The sequence below is a fragment of the Grosmannia clavigera genome (assembly GCF_000143105.1).
Source record: "Grosmannia clavigera kw1407 unplaced genomic scaffold GCSC_144, whole genome shotgun sequence".
NCBI classification, from domain to species: domain Eukaryota; kingdom Fungi; phylum Ascomycota; class Sordariomycetes; order Ophiostomatales; family Ophiostomataceae; genus Leptographium; species Leptographium clavigerum.
Window position 1 is genome coordinate 851382 of NW_014040797.1, and position 24749 is coordinate 876130.

General features: G+C 57.0%; 7 protein-coding genes across 7 annotated transcripts; 3 read left to right on the top strand and 4 right to left on the bottom strand.

Annotated features, from left to right (window-relative positions):
* Positions 1-1613: 1613 nt before the first annotated feature.
* CMQ_2503 (ATP dependent RNA helicase) lies at positions 1614-3834 on the bottom strand (the record flags this gene model as incomplete). The annotated part of the gene is made up of 2 exons (XM_014316581.1): positions 1614-3498; positions 3578-3834. 2 exons carry the CDS (start codon positions 3832-3834, stop codon positions 1614-1616), a joined length of 2142 nt encoding a protein of 713 aa, XP_014172056.1.
* A 1527-nt stretch (positions 3835-5361) lies between these two features.
* CMQ_3184 (proteasome component) lies at positions 5362-6205 on the bottom strand (the record flags this gene model as incomplete). Its single annotated transcript, XM_014317262.1, has 4 exons — positions 5362-5578; positions 5640-5889; positions 5973-6126; positions 6200-6205. The coding sequence occupies 4 exons, from the start codon at positions 6203-6205 to the stop codon at positions 5362-5364; spliced, it is 627 nt and encodes a 208-aa protein (XP_014172737.1).
* A 720-nt stretch (positions 6206-6925) lies between these two features.
* CMQ_3109 (small nucleolar ribonucleoprotein complex) lies at positions 6926-8962 on the top strand (the record flags this gene model as incomplete). Its single annotated transcript, XM_014317187.1, has 1 exon — positions 6926-8962. The coding sequence occupies one exon, from the start codon at positions 6926-6928 to the stop codon at positions 8960-8962; it is 2037 nt and encodes a 678-aa protein (XP_014172662.1).
* Positions 8963-9189: 227 nt separating this feature from the next.
* On the bottom strand, positions 9190-13012 carry CMQ_2782 (ulp1 protease family protein; the record flags this gene model as incomplete). Its single annotated transcript, XM_014316860.1, has 4 exons — positions 9190-9597; positions 9652-11527; positions 11612-12825; positions 12986-13012. The coding sequence occupies 4 exons, from the start codon at positions 13010-13012 to the stop codon at positions 9190-9192; spliced, it is 3525 nt and encodes a 1174-aa protein (XP_014172335.1).
* Positions 13013-14338: 1326 nt separating this feature from the next.
* CMQ_2708 (uncharacterized protein) lies at positions 14339-18557 on the top strand (the record flags this gene model as incomplete). The annotated part of the gene is made up of 4 exons (XM_014316786.1): positions 14339-14731; positions 14793-17276; positions 17341-17526; positions 17604-18557. 4 exons carry the CDS (start codon positions 14339-14341, stop codon positions 18555-18557), a joined length of 4017 nt encoding a protein of 1338 aa, XP_014172261.1.
* Positions 18558-19094: 537 nt separating this feature from the next.
* CMQ_2686 (cytochrome c oxidase subunit) lies at positions 19095-19882 on the bottom strand (the record flags this gene model as incomplete). Its single annotated transcript, XM_014316764.1, has 4 exons — positions 19095-19216; positions 19291-19408; positions 19481-19526; positions 19659-19882. 4 exons carry the CDS (start codon positions 19880-19882, stop codon positions 19095-19097), a joined length of 510 nt encoding a protein of 169 aa, XP_014172239.1.
* A 2240-nt stretch (positions 19883-22122) lies between these two features.
* Positions 22123-23348, top strand: CMQ_2958 (fatty acid elongase; the record flags this gene model as incomplete). The annotated part of the gene is made up of 4 exons (XM_014317036.1): positions 22123-22536; positions 22607-22676; positions 22733-22945; positions 23008-23348. 4 exons carry the CDS (start codon positions 22123-22125, stop codon positions 23346-23348), a joined length of 1038 nt encoding a protein of 345 aa, XP_014172511.1.
* Between the last annotated feature and the right edge of the window lie 1401 nt (positions 23349-24749).

A 24749-nucleotide genomic window follows, 5' to 3' on the forward strand; every position in this document is an offset into this window, starting at 1 on the left:
GGATTGAGAAGTCCCAGCAGGCAGCTTCGTCTTGCGGTCGGTGGTATGTTCGTTTGCGACAATGCCCGCTAATCTAGCCCTAGTCGCAGGCAGGAGGCACACAGACACTGAGGTCGACAGAAAAAGAAGGGCGGCGTCGTAGCGGTGTCGGCACAGATATTCCTCGTGGCGCGTAAATCGAGCTGCGCAAACAACTCGAGGAACAGCGTTCCCCTCCTCCACCACCTCAATTCAGGACAGGGCGAGGCACTATATACACGGTCAAGGCCGGGCGGAAGAAAGAAAGAAACGAACAGTCATGGAAAACCACAAGGAGAAGTCGGGTACGTGCAGGCTCGCGGTGGAGAAAGGGCGTACAGATTCGGGCGATGAAGCTCGTTTCCTTGCAAACGAGAGGGCTCGAAGAAAAAGCCACAGCTTGGCTGATCACAGAAATTATGGGGCACGGCTGCTCCAGCATCAGCGTCTCCTCTCAATGGCAGGCCGCAGCTTCCCACCGCTCGTGAGGGTCTAGCGCAGTACTACAACGCCACGTGTGTGGCTGGACGTACGAGGCAAATCAGAAAAAAAAAGAGCAATGAAAATCAATTGGTTCTTCTCATCTTTTTTTTATATAATGGCTTCTCAGAGTCAATAACGGGAGAGCCCCCAAAGCAAGCACTACCGAAATGCAGGTAATGCTGGCTGCCTGAATGCGATCTTTCCTCAGGCCTGCCTCTCCTTCATTGTCATGTCGTCGTGAATAGTAGAGGATAGTAAAGAAACCCATTTTCAACCATTTCCCGGTCTATCGTCTAAAGGTCCCTCTCATCTTCTGTTTACAACAGAGCGTCCTCCTCGTCAGCGAGGAAGCAAAGAGACCTGCCCACGACCAGAGATCCGAGAAACCACTTTTCTCTGTGTATGCCATCGAAAACACGTAATGCGGCGATGCCATGACCCATCCATAGTGTTTTTGGTCTGTAAAAACAGACCGAAAAATGCCCTTCATGTCGGAACGCGGATTAAAGCACAAACATGACCGTCGTAAAAGTATCGAACCAGATCCAGGGCTTCGATGTCGTTTCCGTCGTATTTTAGATTCCCTCAATCGATAACCGTCGATGTACGCCTCCTGGCGTCCCATTTGCAGCCTTTTCTTCTTTCTGACCATGTCCGTTTGTTCGGACAGATGTGCCCCCCTCGTCTTTCAGATTCTATGGGTATCATGGAAAAACCAGGGGACGAAAGCAGAAACAAGAAAAGAAGCGAAATGCGGTCTATCGTAAGCCTGGATGTGCCCAAAATCTGAAACCCGCCGTTTTCCGAGTGTGAATTGGCATAGATCCTTCTGCGGGCCATGATCGCCGCCGAGATATGTTTCCGAAAATCAGCCCAGGCAAGCTGATGGTGCAATGCGGAAACTGAAACTGAAACCGAAAAACTTGCAGAACAAAAGGAGATACCAGTCGGATGAAGCATCGACCGGCCAGAAATAAATGCAGATAAAGCAGGGAAAATAGTGTAAGAAAACCGAAAAGCAAATTGGTGCTGTCCACGGCCAGCGCAAAAATGCCGAGGAGTCTGAAGATGCTCCTTAAGCCGTGGAACAGCTCAGATTTCGCCTTAGTGGTCTACCACCAGGAGGCACCAGGGCCGCCCGGGTTGCCGTAGCTGCCACCGCCACCACCACCGCCGTAGCTGCCACCACCACCACCACCATAGCCAGAGTTCTGCGGCGGACCGCCGTAGCCACCACCGCTGCTGCCACCATAGCCGCCGCCGCCGCTGGAGCCGCCGAAGCCGCCGCCGCCGCCGCCACCGGTGTTGCCGCCGAAGCCACCACCTCCAAGCTTGCGGAAATCGCGGTTGGCACTCTGGCCGCGACCACGGCCACCACCAGAGCGGCCACCACGGCCACCACCACCGAAGGAGCTCTCGCGAGCAATGGTCTCAAGGAAGGCAGGGACCTCCTGGTTGGCCTCCTTCAGGAGGTCAATCAGCTCGCGGACAACGCCACGGTTGCCACGGTTGAAAAAGGCCGTCGACAGACCAGTGTTACCCGCACGACCAGTACGACCGATACGGTGGACGTAGTCGTCAATGTCGGTGGGCAGGTCGTAGTTGACAACGTGCGTGACGTTCGGGATATCAAGACCACGAGCAGCAACGGCAGTGGCAACGAGAATGGGACAACGACCGTTGCGGAACATCTCCAGCGCCCGCTCACGCTCGCGCTGCGTACGGTCGCCGTGAATGGATGTGGCCGGGAAGTTCTGGTTAATGAGGAAGTCCGACAGCGAGTCGGCCATGCGCTTCGTCTCGACGAAGATCAGCGTCAAGCCGGCGCCGTGGGTGTGAAGAATGTCGAGCAGCACGGAGCGCTTGTCGTTGTCCTCCACGTACTCCACCTTCTGGGTAATGTTCTCCGAAGTCGAACCGACACGGCCGACGGAAAGGAAGACGTAGTCCTTGAGGAAATCACGGGCCAGCATCTGAATGTCGCGAGGGAAGGTGGCGGAAAACATCAGGGTTTGACGTTCGTTCACACCCGGCATATCCTCGCCCTCCACAATGCGGCGAATCTGGGGCTCGAAACCCATGTCCAGCATGCGATCAGCCTCATCAAGCACAAGGTACTTGATGTTGCACAGCGAGATGCGGCCTCGCTCTATGAGGTCAACAAGTCGGCCAGGCGTGGCCACCAGGAGATCGCAACCACGCTCAATCTGGCGAAGCTGAGAGCCAATGTCGGCACCACCGTACACAACGCAGGGTCGGACCCACGAGCGGTAGGCAAACTTGCGGGACTCCTCGTAGATCTGAGACACCAGCTCACGGGTGGGGGCGAGAATCAGAGACGTGGGGTAGGCCTTGCGCTGACGGCCAAAGTTACCGGCCTGGCCGTTGGGCACAACAGAAGGGCCGGTGATGAAAGCCTGGGACAGAATCGGGAAGAGGAAACCGCCAGTCTTGCCAGAACCAGTCTGAGCACAGGCCATGAGGTCGCGACCACCCATGACGATGGGAATCGAGTACTTCTGAACCGGAGTGGGCACCTTGTAGTGAGCAAGCTCAATGTTGTGAATCAGGTGGTCATCCAGAGGAGGGTTGGTAAATGTGAGAACGGGATCGGGAACGTCATGACCCGATGCCTCGACGGGAATATCGTCGTACTTTTCAAAGTTAATACCGGTGTGTTGCTTCGACGGATCATCCGGCAGACCAAACAACTCCCGCTCCACGCGAGGGTTGGCCGGACCGGCAATGTGCTTTCCATCGCGCCACTGGCCATCACCAGACCCACGGGCGTAACCGCCACCACCACCGCCGCCACCGTGGCCACCACCACCGTGGCCGCCGTGGCCACCGCCAGCACTACCAGGACCACCGGCACCGCCAGCACCGCCAGCACCGCCGTATGCGTTGGGGTTGAAGCTCTGAGGCCGATCCCAGCCCTGACGCTGCTGTCCTCCACCGCTCCAGCCATTTGCGGGGCGGGCATTCACGTTCTGGTTTCTGTTTCTGCGCATTAGTGATTGGGCCACAAAAAGGGAGACAGAGAAAGGGCAAGCGCAGTCCGCGCAGAAGAACATACCCAGACCAGGCGCTGTTGTTGAGACCAGCAGCAGCAGCACCGGCAGGTGTGGGCGCCGGGCCAGTGGCAGCAGGGCCTGCAGCAGCCGGAGCGGCCGCATTGACAGGAGGGGCAGCCTCGGCAGCAACAGGGGCGGGCGCACTGCCATTAGCAGCCACCTTTCCTCTCATATGAGGTGGGATGTAAGACCGCTGCAGGGTGTGCGCTCCGCCATTGGGGCCGATGTTAAGGCCGTTCATGTTGAGTTGATCAGCCATGTTGACGTCGGACGAAGTCTTGATTGGGATAGAATCAGAGCCGTGATGGGTGAAATTGTCTTTTCTGATTCGAAGAACAACGGAAATATCGATACAGTCGCGTAGTTTCTCTGAAATGAACGTCGGGTTCAAATGAGAGACGAAGTGGCGAACGAAGAAGACTAGATGCGATCCAAATAAAGCGTGCTTTACAATGAGGACCGAGCAGAAGATGAGAACAGACGTAATATAGTCTAGAGCCAGCGAGTGGTGGAAGTGATTATTCGAAAAGGTTCGTTGGGCAGGGTGTCGTTTGGCCGGCCGATTGTCTACTCTTCTCGCTCGTGAAGAAAGAAAACAGACAGTGTAATTTCCCGTATCCTCTAGAAGAAAAAGAAAAGGCAAAATCTTCTAAAGGAGAGAAAAACGGACGGACAAAAAGCAAGATGTGTACGGGGGGACTAGGAAATCCTCTCGGAGTGGTTGAGTGTGATGAGGGTGAAAAAGTTTGGAAGAGGGTGAGAAAGGAGTGGGCGAGGAAGAAGAAAAAATAAGTTTTAAGTTGTGTCAGGGAAGAAAACCAGTGGCGTTCCCGATCGGGTTAGATTGTAAATTTCGAAAATGTTGGGCAAGGGCCTTGCGCACCGTAGACACCTGCGTGATTATAGTGTGAATAGCCGTACGGAATGGTATTAGGATACTGTATACATGTATCTTGACTCTGGTAGTGTGTGTTGCAGCCACCGGAAACCACTAAGGGACTATCTTGCAGCCAAACGGAGACGCCCAAGTGTAATAGTATGTAGGCAATAGGGGAGAGGAGGAAATATTTGATTTAAGGGAGCACAGCGCCGTGGAGAACGGGGGAAGGCGCGATGCAAATAAGAAGCTCGAGAGGCGCGAGGCAGGTTCATACGAGTACTCGTCATACGCATTTCCTATCTTGCCTTGATTTTACTGGTTAGACTTTCCGCCGCTTGGACTCCTCCCCCAGCTTTCGTAAGATAGTATTCGCCACAAGAGGCGAAAATGTTTTATTTCCCTCCGTTCTTACCGCCCGATACGTTATTATCCCTCTATTCGCCAAAGGTACTTCCCTAGGCTTATACTGGACAGCATTGGCCAAGGCTGGTCGCTAGGCGGTCGCAAGATAGACGCCGAGCACACCGCCGATACTTTTCGGCCGTTTTAGTTCTTTTTAGGTTAGTGTGGCAGTATGGATGCGCCACAGAGATTGCGAAATACTGGTGAGTTTCAGCTTATCTTGTGCTCCGTAGGGTCTGTGTAAGCGAGTGGGGATAAAAACAGCGGTCAGGTGATAGGATTGTGTTATGCTGAAGGCAGCAGAGCTTCGCGGCACGAAACTCTAAGAACACGTCGATATACGAGTACGTTGTAGGTTTCTAATTTGCTTTTACTTGTGGTCGTGTAAGTAAACTTTCCAGCCAAGGTATCTTTCCCTATAGACGATGCATAGGCCTTAAAACTGTTCTATATTTAATAGAACATGTTGCGTATTATACAAGTTTCAACACCAGAGGTAACGATCTAAGGGATTACAACGGGCTTTGCATCTTTTCCATTGACCTCGTCGGTGTCAATTTCGATGACGCCGTCCTTTGTGACGACCTTGACAATCATGCCCTTGAAATCGATGGGCATCCTTCGCTTGAGCTCGTCGGTGCACATGCTGAGGAGCTTGATGCCCTGGTCGAGCGTGATGTCGGGGTGGTGGTGCTTGTCGAGGATGGACAGGCAGTAATATCTGGTTGGGCGCTGGTCAGCATAGCAGAGATACACAGGGTGCAAACGGGGAATGGACGTACTGCGCATAGCCGTGAGCGGCATAGGGCACGGGGGCAAGCGAAGCAAGATAGTCGATCCAGTACAGGCTGGGCTTGTGTGTGATGGGATCGACGCCGCCCAGCAGGAGGTTGACGGTGTATGGCTTTCTTGAGCGCAGGCTGGAGGCCAGCTCGCCGCGGACAAAGTGCGCGACGGCAGAGGGGGACAGCTCGGCCGCGTTGCGCATGGTGTAGAGCTGGATGTTGGCCTGGATGTACTCGGCAAATTGGACTGCAGGCGAGGGGAGCGAGAGGCACGAGCAGAGGGTCAGCTCGGGTCAAAGAAAGAAAGATTGTGAGCACAGAAATGCGCACCAGTGTCGCCAGGCTCGCCGGAGAAGGCGAGCAGGGTATGCTTGTTGGGCTGGCGAGTCTTGTTATCGCGCGCCGCAATGATGGTCGGGCCTCGCATGACCGCCTTGGAGGCGGCGACCAAGGTAAAGTCCTTGCCCGTGATGCCGAGCAAGACCTCCCTAGACAAGTAGCATTAGCTCCGGACCGGCGATGGTCGCCTCGGTTGGGAGAGGCGGCGGCAGCGGCACAAACATTTTGACAAGTGCTCGAGTGTCTTTTATTTAGTTACAGCTGGCACTGAGAAGAGGCGGCAGACGGGTTGTGGACGGTGGTGGAGGCAGGACGAGAAATGACGATGGAAAGCAGAGCTGGAAAAACGAGCTTGTATTATGTATGCTCAGTGCTGCCTTAGGAGAGGCAGGTAATAGTGCCCCTCCCCCAGATGCTGACTAAGTCTACATATGCGCCATCAAGTACTCCGTACGGAGTACTCCGTACTGCATTAGCAGCCATACTACGTCTCACGAATAATCGACTTTGCCAACTTTGGCACGTACCCAATTGGTTCTTACCAGACAAATGCCTGCACCAGGCTCAGAAAAATTGTTTAGATGAGACGTGCTATTGGCATGTTTTAATGGCCGGTAGGTACAGAGGGCCTTGACCGCCTTTGAGCTGGATACCTATCTAGTCGGAAACTGGTGCAGCCGGGAAATAGTAGATCCCAGACCGACAGCGCAGCCAATGCAGATTCACTTATCGGCGATAAGGAGTGGACAAGGGGCCGGCAAGGCATTATAACTTTTTTTTCAGTGGAGACTGTGAAAAAAAAAGTTCCATCGACACGACTGCCATTGAACATCCTGTGCTGTTGTTTCACCGCCGTACTCCATCCCGTCGAGCTTGTCTGTTCTCGCAGGCCTCGAAGGCAGGTTGGATATTTTGGGGTGGAGAGATTTGCACAGCTCAGCACCATGTCTTCCTTTTTCACCAATCCCGGTGAGAAGAAGAGAAAACGAACGGCAGCACCCGACATACCACAGAAACGGGTTGCAGCAGCGTCCAAAGCGGGCGGCAAGTCCGGCAGCAAGGTCAGCAGCTCGGTCAAAAAAGCGCCAGCGAGCAGACGGAAAGAAGCTCCTGCGGTCCAGTCACAACAAGCAGCAAAAGCAGCAAAAGCAGATAAGAGTGGGAGCGGGCGGGCAGGGCCCAGAGACAAGAAGAACGATGATGACGAATCGATATCGGGCAGCGGCTCGGACGACGACTTTGGCGGGCGGGGCGCGGACGGATCTGAGGACGGACTGTCGTCAGACGACGACTCGGACCTGGAGGTGGACGAGGGCGAAGGCGACGAGGCAGAGACGGCAGCCGAGCGGCGGCTGCGGCTGGCGGAAAGATACCTGGAAAATGTGCGGCAGGATGTGGCGGCAGTAGACGACACGTACGGCTTTGACGCGGAGGAGATTGACCGGGACCTGATTGCGGAGCGGCTGGAGGAAGACGTGGCCGAGTCCAAGGGCAAGGTGTACCGGCGGCTGGCGGGCGAGCTGGACTTTGAGCAGGCATCGCACTGTCTGCTGCGATGGAACGCGAAGAACGTGAATGCAGTGGCGGTGTGTGCGCCTTATGCATACACGGGCTCGAGCGACACGTACCTGACCAAGTGGCGGATCCAGGACCTGCCGGACGAGCAGCAGCAGAAGCGGGAGGCAGCGGCAGCCGGGAAGAAGAAGGGAAAGGGAAAGGGAAAGGGAAAAGAAAAAGAAAAAGAAAAAGGGGAAGACAAGCAGGAGAACAGCCGACCGGCGCGAAAGCGACCGGAGCGGGTGCTGTACCGGCGAGGAGACCCGCGACGACGCCGCGACAAGGAGTATCAAGGCCACGTGGGAGCGATTCTGGCCGTGGCGGCATCGCAAGACGGCCGGTTCGTCGCAACGGGCGGTGCTGACCGACGGCTAGTGGTGTATGATGCGGCGACGCTGAAGCCGCTGCGGGTGTTTACGCACCACCGCGACGCGGTGACCGGGCTGGCGTTCCGGCGCGGCACGAACCAGCTGTACTCGTGCTCGCGCGACCGCACGATCAAGATCTGGAGCCTGGACGAGCTGGCCTACGTGCAGACGCTCTTTGGACACCAGGACGAGGTGGCGGCCATCGATGCGCTGGCCCAGGAGCGCTGTATCAGCGTCGGCACGCGCGACCGCACCGCGCGCATGTGGAAGGTCGTCGAGGAGACCCAGCTGGTGTTTCGTGGCGGCGGCTCAGGCGAGCGGCCGGCCACCGCACGCGCCAGCGGCATCGATCCGCGCTCGGCTGCGCACGAGGGCAGCATGGACTGCGTCGCTCTGCTAGACGACGAGCTGTTTGTCACCGGCAGCGACAACGGTGCGCTCGCCCTCTGGAGCATCCAGAAGAAGAAGCCGCTCTTTGTCGTGCCGAGAGCCCACGGGCTGGAGCCGCTGATGACCGGTCGCGAGCTGTATGATCGGGCTCTGGGGGGGGCTGAAACGGAGGTAACTGAAACGGAGGCAGCTGTAAACGGTGTCAAAAACGGACCCACAAACGGACCCACAAACGGACGCAAAACACAAACGGCCTCCTCAACCGCCAACATGAACCCTCCCCCCCCCCCTCAACCGCGCTGGATCACGGCCCTGCGCACCGTTCCCTACGCCGACGTCGTCCTCAGCGGCAGCTGGGATGGCTGCGTCCGCGTCTGGCGTCTCAGCGCCGACAAGCGCCGTCTCGAGCCGCTCGGCCGTCTCGCCGCTGCTACCACCTCCAACAACAAGGCCGGCCTCGCGGCTCCCGGCGTCGTCAATGACATTGCCGTCTTTGAGCGCGGTGAGCGCGGCCGCGACGGCCTCAGCATCGTTGTCGCCCTCGGCCGCGAACACCGCCTCGGTCGATGGGGTCACTCGGCTGGCGCCCGCAATGGCGCCGTCGTCTTCGAGGTCGCACCGCTGCCAAAGCAAAAGGCTATCGTCGACGAGGCCGAGTCGCGGTAGAAGAGAAAGAAAGAAAGTCGCCACAGGGCACAAATGTCATTCACAGGTGACATGCATACATAGCCACTAGAGCATATCACGAGTTCTTAATCATCTCATCGTCTTAACCTCCCTCTTTATTGTTGCCGTGAATCTAAATATAAATACGAAAACGAAACGACTACATCGCAACATTCCACTATCCCATGATCCCTTCGTAACCCCATGCAGCTCCATCCTGGTGCTCCTCAGTCCAGACCCCCCAAGTCCAAATCGCTGCCGTAGTCCTCCGACCCGTTCACGCAGGCCAGCCTCTTATAGTTGTACACCGCTTCGGACGGGACCACGTGCCGGCTGCTGACAAAGCCCAGACACCGCTCAACCGGAAGGTCAAACTTGTCTCGCAAAAAACTCAGCTGCTCGTCTGTGGACGTCAGCTGTTCAGCAGTCGTGGTGTCCGCTGCAAAATCAGTCCGACGCGCAAAGCTGCACGGCCGTGACCCTATCAACACGACATCGTCGTCCTTCCATGCTTCCTGTCCTAGAAAGCGTTCTGGCTCTTCAGCAAAGCTCTCCTGAACCAAATCGACCTCCTCAGACTCAGGCCTCTCTTCGCTGAGCTGCGATGGCAGATCTTCGGTCGCCGCAGCACGTTTCTACCGTTGCGGCGCAAACTCGTTGGGCGATCCCTCCTTGAACGGAGATGTGACCCCTGCCTCGGCCGGGCCGATAGACGACGAGGCAGACGATCCCGGTCTGTCGCCCGGCTTTTGGCACAGCCAGCCTGCTTCCTTGCCGTCCGCAGGAGCAGCCGTAGCGGACAGATTGGCCGCAGTCGTCATGTCTGCCCGTGGAGGCGATGTCGATATGCACGGCGAGGAGGACTGTTCCCCCGGAGGACTGCCTCCCACAATTGCATTCGCGTCAGCTGCTGCCGTGTTGACAGCCATGTCCATCGTCGCCTTCGCGGCCGCCTTCGTCCGTGCTGCTGCTGTGGCCGCGTTCTGGCCGTTTCTCCTCCGCGCCTGCTTGGCCTGTTCCTCGGCCGCCTGGTACTCCTTCTGCATCTGCAGGATCAGATCGCGCAGCTGTCGCCGCATCTCTGGCGCCGACGTGTCCCACTGCCGCTCGTTGTGCAGCACCATGTCCTCCATGAACCCGTCTGGGTCCTTGACAAACTCCTGCACGTAGAGCAGCAGGTACACGCCGCAGTCGCAAAAGTTCTCCTGCTGTGGGATCGTCTTGGCCGTCATGCCCAGCCCGGCCGCATGCGATGGCTTGATGCCCTTTCGCTCCTCCATCTCCGCTAGCAACCACTGCTTCAGGTGGTCGATCGACACGCTGTGCGGGCTTCCGAGCGAGTCCAGCGTCACAATTCGCGCCGCTTTCGGGTCCTGGCTCTTGGTCTTCTTCATAAACAGCTTCCGTACTTGTCCCTTGCTCAACTTCTTGAACGCTGTCCGTCGAGGCGGCACTGCTATGATGTCGCTCTTGATCTCCGTCACCTCGTCGTCATCGCTGTTGTCGTCATCGTCGTTGCCGTTGCCATCGGCCTCATTGCCATCACCCAACCGGACCGTATTCGTTGTCTTGTCCTTTGACTCGGGCATGACGTCTTCCGATGCCCCGCCCTCTTCGGTGCCGCCAGTCGCTGTTTCGGTGCCCTTTTCTCTGCACTCGGCCTGCTCGTCATCCACGGTCACGCTTGTCGGAGGGTCGCTCTTAGCACCCGCGTCTGGAATGGCCGCCGCATCCGCATCCTCTGGCACGTCAGGCTCCGATTCGTCCTTCGGCATTGACTCGGCAACAAGTTTCGGTACATTGCTCATGATGGCCACCCACCAATGGGAATGCTCGTTGACCGGCACCACAATGTAGTCGTATGAAAACAGGTCGATCTTGGCCGTCCACCTTCGGACGCCGTCAAACGAGATCGCCCTGCCCTTCTTGGGCTTCAACTTCTCGTAGAAGAATGTGTTGTGAAAGTACACCCGCTTTGCAAGATTCGACTCTCCCCTTTTCAGCGTGTTCTGCAGAAACTGCAGGTAGAAGTTGATCACGTTGTCGTTGAGAAACTCGCCTTCGTCAAGCCGCGCCACATCATCCTTGTCGACCGTTGTGCGAGAATACGTCAGCGGAATCCTCCAGTCCTTGGCCCAGTCAGGGTTCTCCTCCGTCCATCGCTTGACAGGTTCTAGCCCAAACTCGGCTGTGCCGGTGCCAAACTGCGAAAGTTTGTTTCTGCTGCTGCGTCGATTTTCCAGACAGCTGTTTAAGTCTCCCCCAAGAGCAGGATCCTCAAGATCGACCGTCTCTGCTGCCCCAAGACTTGCCCTTTGTCTGGTAGCTCGGATCACCGGCTCCTCCGTACTCTTCTGCGTGGGCGATGACATGACAGCGGTTGCGATGATCGTTTTCTCTTGGCTTTCATCCAAAGGAGAGCTCAAGGCGCCCGATATTTGTCCTGTCAACGGCTTGTCGTTGGCATCCAAGGACAGGACATCTACACTGTCGTTGGGAACTGGCTTCTGGCCCGCTTCCTTGGCAGTGTTCAGCGCGTTGTCAAATGCTCGCCATACCTTGTCTCTGAAGCGAGGGTAGAAGAAAGCTGTCAGCATGATCCTGTCTTGGTGCCACGGAATAAGCCGATTCGGTAGTAAAAGCACTTACGCCTGAACCTCTACGAGTCGAACATAGTTTGAGCAATTGGCTGCCCAAGCGATCAGCCTTGCCGCATCCTTGACTTTTTTGAATCTTATCCCCATCAGTGGTCCCAGCCGGCCGTCTTCAAGCTGGCCATCTTTGAGCTGGCCTCGCTGTGATATGTCAAAGAGAACCACGGGCGACAGCTTGTTGTACTTGAGCGCGTTGGTTCGGACCAAGCTACATTTCAGCCAGGACAGCTTCTCATTTCGCGCGGAAGAGGCATCCGTCGGCCGTACAACATAAGACAGCTGTGGATCGACCGTCATGCTAAGATTACCCTCCTCCGAGATCGCACTGGATACGAAGGAATGAGACGGGTAGCAAAAGGCAGCAGATACTTGCAGGGGCACGTCGATCAGGCTCTGAACAAACGAAGACACAGACATCTTGGCTGCAGGCAAATCAGGTGCGTTCACCCTCTTCTCTTCGGCAACTCTGATGCCTTGAGCGGGCGACTTGCTCGTTTTCCGGGACCGACGGTCGAAGAAATACTCCTTGGACAGCTCGTCTGCACTTTCGTTGCCGCTCCTCGAACTGTTGTGTATGGTCCTCTTTACGCCGCCCGGCTGTGCTTCAGCCGGCGGCTGCCACGGCCTGGACAAAGCGGCGTTCTTAGGCAACCGGTCCATCATACGATCGCGAATGCGATTCCGGGGGTAAGAATCACGAATCTCGATCGTCAGGTTTGTGTTCCGGTGGTTCGGCGCTGCTTTGCTGGAAGATACCACCTCCACGGCACTCTCCCCGTCCTCGTCCCCGTTCTCATCCTTGTCCACATCGTCAACAATTATGCCACGAGGCAGAGTGATGGCCGAAAAAGCGTCCTCGCCGCCGCGCCCGTGTCGTCGCCGCCGCCGCCGCGATTGGATGCGTGTGGATGTGTCGACCAGCCGCAACTCGGCCACGGTGCTGCTTGCTATCCGGTTGCTGGTCGCCGACAGGTTGCTTGACGAGGGCCGTCCCTTGGGAGAGGGGGAACGCGTCCAGCCGGCCTCTGCGGTGCGGGCGGACCGCGGGGTCATCGATGGAGACAGTTCTATTCTCCTTCTCTTAGGTGGTGTCGAATGTGGCGGCTGCTCGATCTGTTCGCGCCGCTTGGAGCTCGAGTTCTGGAGAACTTTGGGTGTTTCGGTGGTGCTGTTAATCCTATCGACCGGCATAAACTGGCCATAATTCTTCTGTGAATGTTAGCAGGTCGGAACGGACAGTCTGTCGTTGGGATAAGACGCACATGTCTAGGCATCATACGAACGGCTCCGACGCCAGCTCCGGTTCTTGGTCCAGCCACTGACAGCCACGGGAAAGCGCTTCTTCCGGGGCACTACCACATCATGGTACTGGGGGCTGACGGTGCAGGTCCGGCATAGAAGCAGCCGTGCAGGGCAAGGAATGGTCGGTGTACAGTCCGGAGGGCTTGTAGAAGCGGCACCGGCCGGTGCTTGGCGTTTTCGTCAGCCCAGCCGGTGGTGGGCGTTTTGGACGTGCAGACTGGCCGATCGGGTTCGAGAGTGGAAAAGAGGAGAGCCGGGGGCGCAAAGGAGCTGGGAAGCTGGGCAGGAGACTTTCTCGTACACGCTCTTCTGTATCAAGTATCTGTCGCTTCTGCCGTAGATAGGCGGGGGGCCGGAGCACAAAGGGGCAAGGTCGCGGGGATGCTATCAGCCAAAGGGTCCAAGATGAAGGTTGAAAATGGCAAAAAGCAGAAAAGCCATGCGGCTTGTTCTGGCAGTAGCAAATTTTAGTGGGGCATAGCGCTTCAGAAGGCCGGATTTGAATAGTGCAATAATATAAAAGGGCCTGCCTGTATTTCAGAACTACGGAGTACGGAGTAGCTAGTCAGCGTCCACTGCTCCTTCCGTCGCATTTGGCAATTACAGATTAGTGATTACGTAATCAAAGGTTGGTGTGCCAGTGTCTGGGTTCTAGACGTTGGCAAGCCAGACGCGTTCAGTAGCCTGTAGCTCGCGAAGGAGAGATCAGAAGGGAGGAGAAGAACAAGAACAGCTCATGGATTATCGAGTAGACTCTCCGCCTGACGTCTGCCCTTCACTGCTTCGGTGGAGACTATGACGGCCTTTGCATGCTGCTCATGTCAGACTGCGGACTGGAGACAATCGTTGCACAAGCCTATTGTCTGGAGCCGGCCCGACTTCAAGGCCAGAGGCCAGTGAGTGACAAGGTGACAACACAGTCATTGTTGTGCGACTCAATGGCGACAGTCCTGCTGGCTCGATACCATTCACTTCACGGCCAGCAGGTTGCCACTTTCGCAGCCGATATGAACAGGACAGCCATCTCGCCCGCGTCTCCTCATTCGCCCTCTGCAAATCACAATCTCACGAACCAAATAGTCGGCCGCATCTTGCCTGCTGCTGCTTCTATCCGAAGGGACGATTGCTTCGTTACAGCGCTTACCTAATTCTCCATCTGGCCGCCTTGCCTGTCCCGGATTAGCGCGTCTTTTTGGGCGACAGCAGCCCGTCCTAGGCCTTTTGGCTCTCAGTCTAATAAACGCGAACATCCCGCAGCGTCGTCCGAGGCCATCTGCACCGTCCGCCATCTCGGTCCCCCTGCCCTCCCGCAGCCAGCAGCAGCAGCAGCATTGGCCCGGGCCGTCGAAGAGTGTGTGCACCTGCGGTCTCGCGTTCTGCGGCCTCTCTCCTCTTGCAACGGGCCCCCCGATCGGGACGCATGCCGTTGCCAGCAAACAAGAAAATCACTGCTTCGTCTTCGTCTTCGTCCTGGAACGACAGCCCGGACGCCTGGTCAATGCCGGAGACCGGCCGCGCCTCCCGCCGACACACGCCCCGATCGACCTCTGCCGCACCCCGGCCACGGCCTGCACCGCCCTCGAAGAAGAAACGACGCCCGCCCAGGACTGCTGTGCCAGATTCGTCCAGTGACAACGGCAGCGCCATCAGCCCTTCCGGCGCCCACGACAGCACCACCGCCGCTGCGGCCGACAACGACGCCTGGTATGCCATCAAGGACATCATTCGACAGCGCACAGTAAAGCGCCGTCTCGAATACCTGGTCGACTGGGCCGACCATCCCGAGACCGGCGTGTCCTATCCCCCGAGTTGGGTGAGTTGGCAAGACGGCAGCTTGCTGGAGACCCTGATCGAGATTGAGGCTGACCGTGCAGATACCCGCCCGAGACGCTAGCAGCGACGCCGTCAAGGCTTGGAAGGCGTCGAGAGCCGCACTCAGCAGCACTGCCGACTCGCTTGTCCACGAGAGCTTCGAGGACGCAAAGACGCCTGAGTCTTCTCCTGTGGCCAAGCGAAAACGAGATCGATCTGGCTCGCCGTCCGAGAAAGACACCACCCCGCCCACCAAGAAGCAAAAGGGTCTCCGCGAGGTTCCCGACCTGCATCCAGTCCTCTTCTCGTCCGATCCCTTTAGCCGGGACGCCAGCACTGAGAGCCCTGAGCTCGAGCAGCCCCAGCTTCAGCTTCAGCTTCAACCTCAGCCTCCCGTTCGATCTGGCAAGGATCTTGCCATCGAGCTCAATCCCGTCGATCCCGACGACTACCTGCGCTTCTCTCAGCTGCAGTCACAATCGCAGTCGCAGTCGCAGTCGCAGTCGCAATCCCAGCCACTCCTACAATCTGACTCAACATCCCACCCACAGTTCCACTCTCTTCAGCCCAATCCCTCCAGTCGACCGTCTCCAAGGACTATCCCCGACTCTGAGATAGACACTGCCTCGCGCAACTCCATCTCCACCCTTGAGCCTCGCTCTGCTGCCGTGACGCTACCCAGTGCTGCCGCATCTTTGCCCTTCTCCGGACCTCGTCTCTCGCCAGCTGTCCTGCCGTGGGATCCCACCCAGCCGTCGGAAGACCGGGCCGGCAGCGGAAGCGAAAACTCTCTCTTCTTGACCCAACCTGAGGCTGACTTTGATCTTCTGTCCGAGTTGCACTCTCAGCCGGCCCCAGCATCGCCCGACCATCGCGGCTGGAACCCCTCAGTCGTGCCCGACTCTACCCGACGTAACCAGTTCGACCAGCTCGACCAGCTCGACCAGGATACTCATTCGGCCCACGTCGTGCGTCTGCTCCAGAGCACGCATCGCTCCCTCTTCTCGGACCCGTCTTCCGAACCGCCCAGACCGCCGACGCCCTCTCAGATCGACGGTGACGACAGCTACCTCGACAACATGGACGGAGACGATCCCTCCATGGACCCGGTCGCCCTGCTCCGAAAGGCCCAACGCGACGCGCTTGGCCCCGAAGGCCTGGCCATGACCGAGCTGCCGTCCGACACGATCAGCCGTTTCTTGAGCCAAGACGTCCATTCGTCACCGGCAGTCGGTGATGCCGCCACTGTTGCCGATGCCCGCTCGCCGGTGCTGCCGCTCTTTACAGAACAGGTGGCTCTCGAAGTGGGAGCTGCTCGCCCGCCTACCATCGACACGGCGCTCCTCGTCGGCCCCGAGACGGCCATGGCCCTATCGCCGACGGCGCCCGTGCTGTCGATATCACCCGAGCCGGCCGAGCCGGTCGAGCAGCAGCAACAGCAGCAGCAGCAACAGCAGCAGCAGCAACAGCAGCAACACAACAGTCCGTCGCCGACGTCAGGCTCAGACATGACCGACAAGGCCGACAGCCCGGCATCGACGGAGGCGGCCGACCGCGAGCGGGAGTCACTCTCGCCGTCGGTCTTTGCCTACACGCGCGAGTACACGGTGACGCTGCCGCTGGCGGCCAACTCGCGGCAGCGCTACATTGACGTCGTCATGGACAAGGAGAACCAGAAGACGATCAAGGCGTACGGCGACGTGTTTGTGCGCGACACGCGCGAGCTGCCCGGCGCTGAAATCACCGGCCGCGTCGATGCACTGCTGCAGAAGCTGCTGGACCTCGCCGACCTGCCGCCTTTTTCCGACAGCTTGCCGGCACTGACGCGCGAGGCGATGATGAAGTATGCGGCCAACACCAGCGGCAAGTTCACGTTCCTGCACGAGCTGCTGGCGCCGATCCGTGCCGTCGACAAGAAGGTCCTGATCCTGGCACGCAAGGGCGTCGTGTTGGACTACATGGAGGCGCTGGTTGGCCAGCTGAACGTGCCGCTGGTCCGCATCGGCCATGGCAGCAGCGACAGAAGCCATCAACACCAGCTGTCCGTCATTCTGGCCGACACCGAGGCCAGTCCAGCCAGCCTGCCTCAGGACGTCGACTTTGTCATTGGGTTTGACCACACGGCACGCACGTCGGGCCTGCTGGCAAACTACCTCGTGGACGTGGCCGGCCGGCCGTCCCGGCCGGTGGTGCTGCTGCTGGTCGCCAATTACACGCTCGAGCACATCGACTTGCGGCTGCCGCTCAGCAACGTCGGCGACCAGGAGCGCAAGAACGCGCTGCTGCTGTGCACACTCGACTGCCTGCCGTACCTGCAGGATGCAGCCTACGACGACCAGCCGGTCAGGCCGCACGAGGCGGCGGCGGCGTTTGCCAAGGTGTTTGCAGACCCGCGCGTCGACGTTGCGTGGAAGCCGCTGTCGCTGCCCGACGACGTGTTTGACACTTACATCTCGTCGTCCGGCTCGGAACACCCGGTGCTCAGCCAGGAAGAGTCTTCGTCGCTAGCAAACGTGCTCGGTGGCTTCTCGCGGAAGCACCAGCTGGTGAGCTTCTCTCGTTTTTCTTGGTCGTTTCTCCTCCTCCCAATACTGATGGACTAATGGACAGGATGATGATATCGACGATGACGACGCACAGAAACGAACTCGCCTGAACGGCTTTGCGTCGCCGATCGTGCTGAACCAAGACTTGGCACTGAGTGACACGATCAAGAAAGCGCTGCATGGACCGCTGACAACGAGCGGTACGACTGTGACGATTGCATTGTCGCAGCTCGAGGCACTCGCAGCTCGGGTGGGTTTTTTTTTTTCTCTTTTTTCTTTTTCTTTCCTCTCTCTTTTTTACCTCCTGAACAAAGACTAACCAGACAGACGGTGGCACTGGAAAGTCAGCTACGCGAAAAGGAGATCCAGGAGGCCATGCTGCTGGAGCGAGTGCGGACGCTCGACCGACAGACCAAGGACACAACGGCGACGATCGTGACGTGCGAGCGCAAGCTGCTGGAGGCAGTCAAGGACCGGGGTGTGTTTGAGACCGAGCGAGACCGAGCGACGCGGGAGGCCGAGGCAGCAAAGGAGCGCCTAGCATCGCGAGACAGCGTCTTGGCCGAGCTGCGGACAGAAAAGACGTCGCTGACGGAGCGGCTAGCCGAGGCGACGACGCTGCTGGCCGGCTCGGTAGTGCCAGAGGTGGCCCGACTGGCGACGGCCGAGGCAGAGACCGAAGCAGCGCGGCGCACGATCGCGACGCTAGAGCGCAAGGTAGCCAGCACCGAGACGGACCTGGCGCACGCGCGACGGGCGTACCAAGACGCATCCAACGCGGCGGCCGACCTGAGCGCCGAGAACCGTGATTTGACGACACGCAACAAGGAGCTCGGCCGGCTGGCAGACGAGAACCTGCGGCAGATCCACGAGACCAACGCGCACAACGAGACCGACGAGGTCCGTCGCCGCTGGGCCGAGATGCAGGTCGTCATGCGCGAGCGCGACCGCGAGCTGGAATGGGCCCGTGAAGAACTGCGCCTGCTCAAGAATGGTCGCCGCGAGACGCGCGCCCAGAGCGTGCCCCGGAGCCCTCGGCTCGGCGTCATGAGCCCGCGCACCGTCGCCGGCCGCATGGCCACTACCCCTGGAGGTGCCGGTGCCGATCGCAGCAGCAGCAGCAACAACAACGGCCACAGCTCGTCCGTCAGCCGTGGCAACAGCCCCATCGCCGCCAGCGTCGACGGCTCCAACCCGGCGGCTCCGATTGGCCCCGTGGCCGGGCTCACGTACCTCAACCAGCAGCAGGGCGGCAGCCGCTGGACCCATCTGCGCGACTGATTGTTTCTGCCCGCTTGTCTGTCTGGCTGTCTGGTCTCCCTAATCTCGCTGTATTCTGTATTCGGGCGTGTCAAGATAATGTGTAAGGCAGAGCTTCTTCATGTATTCTTTAAGCCTGTCTCTCTTTCTGTTGTTTCTTTTCCCTCTCTTTCTTTCTGTCACGGCTCAAGCCAGGCGATAGGGCAGGGGGTCGGCGAGGCTTCCGGACGGAAGAGTAGCAGGAGATAGGCCGCACTGTCAGAAGATACGTTACATTTCCCATCATTCAGGCTGGTCACCTGACCGTGATCGCCCAGAGAAGAAGGAACGAAGAGCTGGGTAAAAAAATGGTAACCGAAAATCTAGCTCAAATATACAAAGAGGTTATATTCATTGGGGTGGGTATGGTGGATTGGACAGAGGGTGGCGTCGTCGCTGGGCTGCTTGCGGCTTTCTTTTCGTACTCCCATCTCGTCTCTCTCCCCTTTCCTCCAAAGCATCCCCGTATCATGCCTCCAGGCGTGCGCCCGCAAGCCACGAGCTCTCCCCTCCTCCCGATTAGGCCGTCTCCTCGGGGAACAGCTCCTCCTTGAGCACAATGCCCAGTTCCTCCCGCAGGGGCTTCAGCTCCTCCAGGTACTGCTCGTACTGGCCCTTGTTCTCGACCTTGGCCTTGATGCCTGGTGGGGGATAATGAATCAGTAACGGCATGCGCAGGAGGAAGTAGGTAGCCGGAGCGGAAAGAAACACTCACCCTCAAAGACGCGCACGGCAGTCGGGTAGTCGTTGACCCTCCGGGCAGCTTTCAAGGCGGCAACCAGCACCGACGGCGAAGGGACCAGGTCGTAGGCGAAGGCGTTGTTCAGGTTCCGCTGTTTGATGAGTCAGCATTGGGGCCGGGGTACCGGGGGGGGAAAACTGGGGGTGGAAAGGTGTGGGCTTACCTGCAGCTCAAAGACGTCCTGGACGGTGTCGAACTCCTTCTCGAATCTGTATGGGGCAGGCCCAGCAGTCAGCCCACAATGTCCAGTCTCTTCTCTCACCCTCATCCCCTGTCCGAGCGGTACCGGATTCTCCCGGAGGCCCGGAGGGGCCTTCCTATGGAGACAGAAGGGATCTTACCTGGCGGTAAACTCCTCAAAGGACTCCTCGTGGTGCTCAGACCGCAGACGTGCAGCTGCGCTGAAGCTGACGCTGGGCACCATGACGGCCGCGACAGCCGTGGTGCGGGCGTGAAGAACCGAGGCCACGGCCGCGCCGGCCGATGCTGTCGGGCGGATGGGGTTTGCGCGGAAAAACGTCGTGGCAGGGCCGCGGGCGGCCACACGGAGGATCGAGGCAGACATGTTGGCAGGAACCGGAAAAGCAAAGCTGATGAGAGGATCGGGTGGACGGGCGGTCGATGCGCGCAAGAAAATAGGCAAATCTGCTAGGGTCGGTTCACTGTCAGTTCAATTGGACTTTTGGTTTTTTGCCTCGACGCTGCGCCTGCGGAATTGAGCCCGAAAAAATCAAAAGCGCCTGTTTCTCCCGGCTGGCTCGTCTTCTCGGCCTGCCATTGCCTCATACGTACCGATTGTTGGATTGGGCAAACGTCGTTGGACAGTTCTCGGGAGAGGAGCGAGGGAAAGGAAGAAGGCGGAAGCGAAGAAAGAAGTAAGAGCGAAAATCGAATGATGTTTTTTCACGCTCGGCTACAGGTGGTCTCTGCTGGCGGTGCTTGCCCAACTAGGTGTCTAGTAGCCGCAGCGTTCCTTGCTGGGGCCCTCCCCTCCCCCATTTTTTTTTCTCACCTGTGTTTGGGCCATTCCTTCCCCCCCCAGCAGCCCGCTTGGCCTCAGGCTGCCACACCACCCAAGCTTCCCCACCACCAGCCAATCAGCCTCGCTCTTTTTCAATCCCCGGTGGACTGACTTGACTTTCTTATCCTGCATCGTAGCATGACTCTGTCCTTGCGCCCGGTACGATGTGATCTCTCACACCAAACAGATTTGTAGAATTCGATAGTCTTGTGTTTGTTTGTGTGCATATACGAGCAGCATGTACGAGTACGAATACGTATTGACGGCACGGCCCAAGCGAAGCCGATTACGTCAACGAGCCCCAGAAACTATATATTCCGTGTGTTTGTGCCCTGGGACTCCGACTCATCCACTAGTGTCACGTGCCTGTCACGTGCCCTGGGAAGAAGTCAGCTTCCAACATCATATCAAGGATGAGTGTTGCTTCAACTCATGTCTAGTATTTTCGTTGGGACTTTCCCCCAAGCTTGAGCGTCAAAATACGACAAAAGCAAGCAAACGTCCGTCCGGTCTCGCCTCTTGGGTGTCGCACTTCGCGACAGGCATGGAATAGTCTCCACACGGCATGTCGGACAATTATCCTAATCCTTCCCCGAACATGACCAGGCTGTAGCAAGGAATCGGACTACCCATCGGTCGCAGTTGCTCGTGACGAAGGCGGTTTGCTGCGGCAGTATGAAATGCCTCGGCCTACCGTTGCAAACGACGCCTGCTGGTTGGCTAGACGCGCTTGTCGTACGCCGTACTCCGTATTTCAATGGAAAATAAGATTGCGCATTGCTAAAGCCGCCGGCGCTGCGTAGCCGTATTGGGACAAGTTTGTTATCCTGGTACCTGAGTGGCCGCACATTTCCCAAGCAACAGTGAGTACTACGGTACGCTCACCCCCTCAATGCGAATTGCATCGCAATTTTTTTTTACTGTACTTTCAGTAATCAATTGGTCTGGACACCTAGACCTGGCTTGCATTGGCCGCGCTTTCCTCGTCCTCACTCCCTGCTCCTTTACTCCTGCCGCTGGTAGCTAATCGTAATTGCCCCTCGGATTCCTCGGACCTCCCCCTTTAGTGATCTGGCTCCAAGCACCCCGTAACCTTCTTCTTCCTTTGCTTTATGAAATAATCCTCCTGCTCCTCTTCTTCCTCCTCCTCCCCACATCTTCTTCTGCCGTTTGTTGTTCTTGTCATTCCTTTACATTCGGCATCGGCTGTCTTCTTATTTCTTCTCCAACTTTCTCTTTTTCTGTCCTCCTTCTACCCATCACCTGGATGGTCGCGCAAATCCCTCCAAAGCGACGCGGCCACACGAGAAAGACTTTCTAATCTTTCTTGTCCCATCTCCATCAAGGAAGCAACACGAATCCATTCTACGGCTTCTTCGCCGAATTGCATACTTCACAACTATCTCACAACTTCATATATACTTTCAATCACTTTTAATACGCCTTTTCCCCGCGAGCCTCGTTACCACCGGTCATTGCATCCGTCGCGAGATAAAACGGGCTATTCTGGTACGCGTGCATCCTTCCCCTTTTCGCGTTCCCCTTTTTGCGGCATAACCCACTTCACTACCTTTTGTACCATCACAAATTCCCTGAACATTGCATATGTGTCCATATCTTGACCGCTACGTGCTATGATCTTTTAATGCCCGTTTCTATTTCCCTTTTTGCTATCATCGATCGTCACAATTTGTTTTGCTGTCACCTCAAGCCGTCTGTTTCTGACATGCCACACGTCGAACAGTCTACTTGTCCGCCCTTCACATCTGCGAGATCACAACACGATGGCTTCAGTCGCCGACCTGTTCCAGGTTGGGATTCCCACCCTGGACCGACCCTTCGGCCTGAAAATATGGCCCATCTTCAGCAAGGTCTGGGAGCATTTTCTCGGCTATCCTGCTGAGGACTTCAGATTTGTGCCTGGCCAGACACCCATGTCGACCCTGACCGAAACAAGCATATTCATTGTTGTCTACTACTTCGTCATCTTCGGTGGCCGCGAGGCCATGCGTGGGCGAGAGCCCTTCAAGCTCAAGGCTATCTTCCTTGTCCACAACTTTGTGCTCACTGCTGTCAGCGGCCTTCTGCTGGCTCTCTTCGCCGAGCAGATGATTCCCACAGTTACGCGCGAGGGCATCTTTCATGCCATCTGCCACAGGTCCGGTGGCTGGACGCAGCCACTCGTGGTACTTTACTACGTGAGTGATTAGCCCATTACCCCAACAGCCCTCAGCCGGAGGGGGATGGAAGGCTAACAAACCATACCAGCTCACCTACCTCACCAAGTACCTCGAGTTGCTTGACACCGTTTTCCTGTTCTTGAAGAAGAAGCCATTGAGTTAGTCACCCTCCGGCTTCGCTCTTTTCGAGAGCTTTAAGTACTAACGAGGACAGCCTTCCTCCACTGCTACCACCACGGCGCGACCGCGCTGCTGTGCTATACCCAGCTGCTCGGTTCGACCGCTGTGTCGTGGGTGCCCATCACTCTGAACCTTGGTGTTCACGTTGTCATGTACTGGTACTACTTCCAGTCCGCCCGTGGCATTCGCATCTGGTGGAAGGAGTGGGTCACCAAGTTCCAGATCGTCCAGTTCGTCATTGATCTCGGTACGTTCCATATATTGTACGCTTTCCAATTGTACGAGCAGGTTGCTAACTAGCGTTTCCAGTCTTTGTGTACTTCGCCTCGTACACTTACTTCACCTCGACCTACTTCCCCGACTTCCCCAACATGGGTTACTGCGCTGGCGAGGAATTTGCCGCTTTTGCCGGCATTGGGATTCTCAGCTCGTACCTTGTCCTGTTCATCTCGTTCTACCTAGCCACTTACCGCAAGGATGGCAAGAAGACGACTTCTAGGAAAGCAGTTCGCCGCATGAGCCAGGCGCCCCTGCCTGACCCACACGATCTCCTGATCGGTGGCAAGCCGCAAGGCTCTGTTGCGTCGACCACTAGTGCCAGGCCGACTGGTAAGACCAGCGGCATGGTCACTCGCTCTCGCAAGGCATAATTTGGTCGCAAGCCGAGACTTTGCCATTTCAGATATGAGCATGCTGCTGGAATGGCTATGTCGCCACAACCCTTATCCCAAAGCTATCTTTTTGGGATGTAGGTCAGATATTCGCCCAGTTTTGCCCTTTTTCACATCGACAAAACTCGCCGAAGTTGGAAACAGCAGAGGCGACAAACGTCTGTCAATGTACGACCATTGCATTGACAAAAACACAAACGAAGACAGCATACGATGGGGGGCCAACCGCGGCATGTTGCATCGACTGGCTTCCTCGGTCAGAACGGTACGACTATAAAAAGGTGTTACGTACGATAGATTGATGTTGCGTCGATGGATACAGTCGACGGTATATTTTTTACGAATGGACGTGGGCAGTAATCGGTGTAAATGCGTGTATGGACGTGACAGGATCGGGGGCTTTTAGGGTCATCCATTGAGAACGGGGGTGACAGCTGGTTTGGTATGGACGCGACACTGGAGGCAGCAACTGGGCGGCGCGATGTTTGGGATTCAAAAAGTAGAAGCGTGTACCGGTCTTTTCTTCCGTCTTGATGGCAACGCGGCTTCTTATCCCCTTTACCTTACTTTTAATCCTCCAAATTTCTTGTCCTCAATATCTTGTATCAAAACATGAGTCCAAACGCTCTAATTTCTTTAGTTATATATATTCCGACGGAATATGAAGACTCCAGGTCATTGGCACACTTACGCTCTGGTACAGGTGGATTCGTGGTGCAACAGTGCCGTGATGACTTTAAAATGTACGAGCAGCCTTGTACTCATGGAGTCTCTTGATCTCTTGTTTATTTCTTGGCAGATGACAGCGGGGAAGGCTGCCCCGGTTTTCTATCAGCCACAGACCCATAAGAATGGTCTCGTACGTATACTCGTACGGAGTACTCCGTACGGAGTACTCGTATACGTGCTTGACAGAGGGAATCTATGTCACGGCAGCCGCGACCGCGCTATCGTTGCACTTTCCCGAACGCCAAGAATATTCACTCGCCGGCCGAATGCATTGTCTGCGCAGTGTACAGGAAGTGCATAGCAGTGACAAACTTTTGAAGCGCGCGATGCATGATGGCACTGCGCCACGGCCTTTCGTTTATGCAGAGCCAACTCTGTACGCGCTACGTACAAGCGGAAGAAGCAAGCCACAGAATACGTCGTATTTCTCCGTAGGCGAAATCTGATTAAGAAAGGGGGCGGGGCATCTAAATGCCATCCCTGTACTCTAATTTCCGGCTACTTTTTAAATACCGGTTCCAACGTCCGTCTTGCTAAACATCAATCTAGGAAAATGGCATTGATTAAGCACTCTTCCGAAGGACGGTCGGGGCATGAGCGGGAAGGACAGTAAGCGTAACGGGCTGCTTTATTAATGCTGCAATAAGGGCT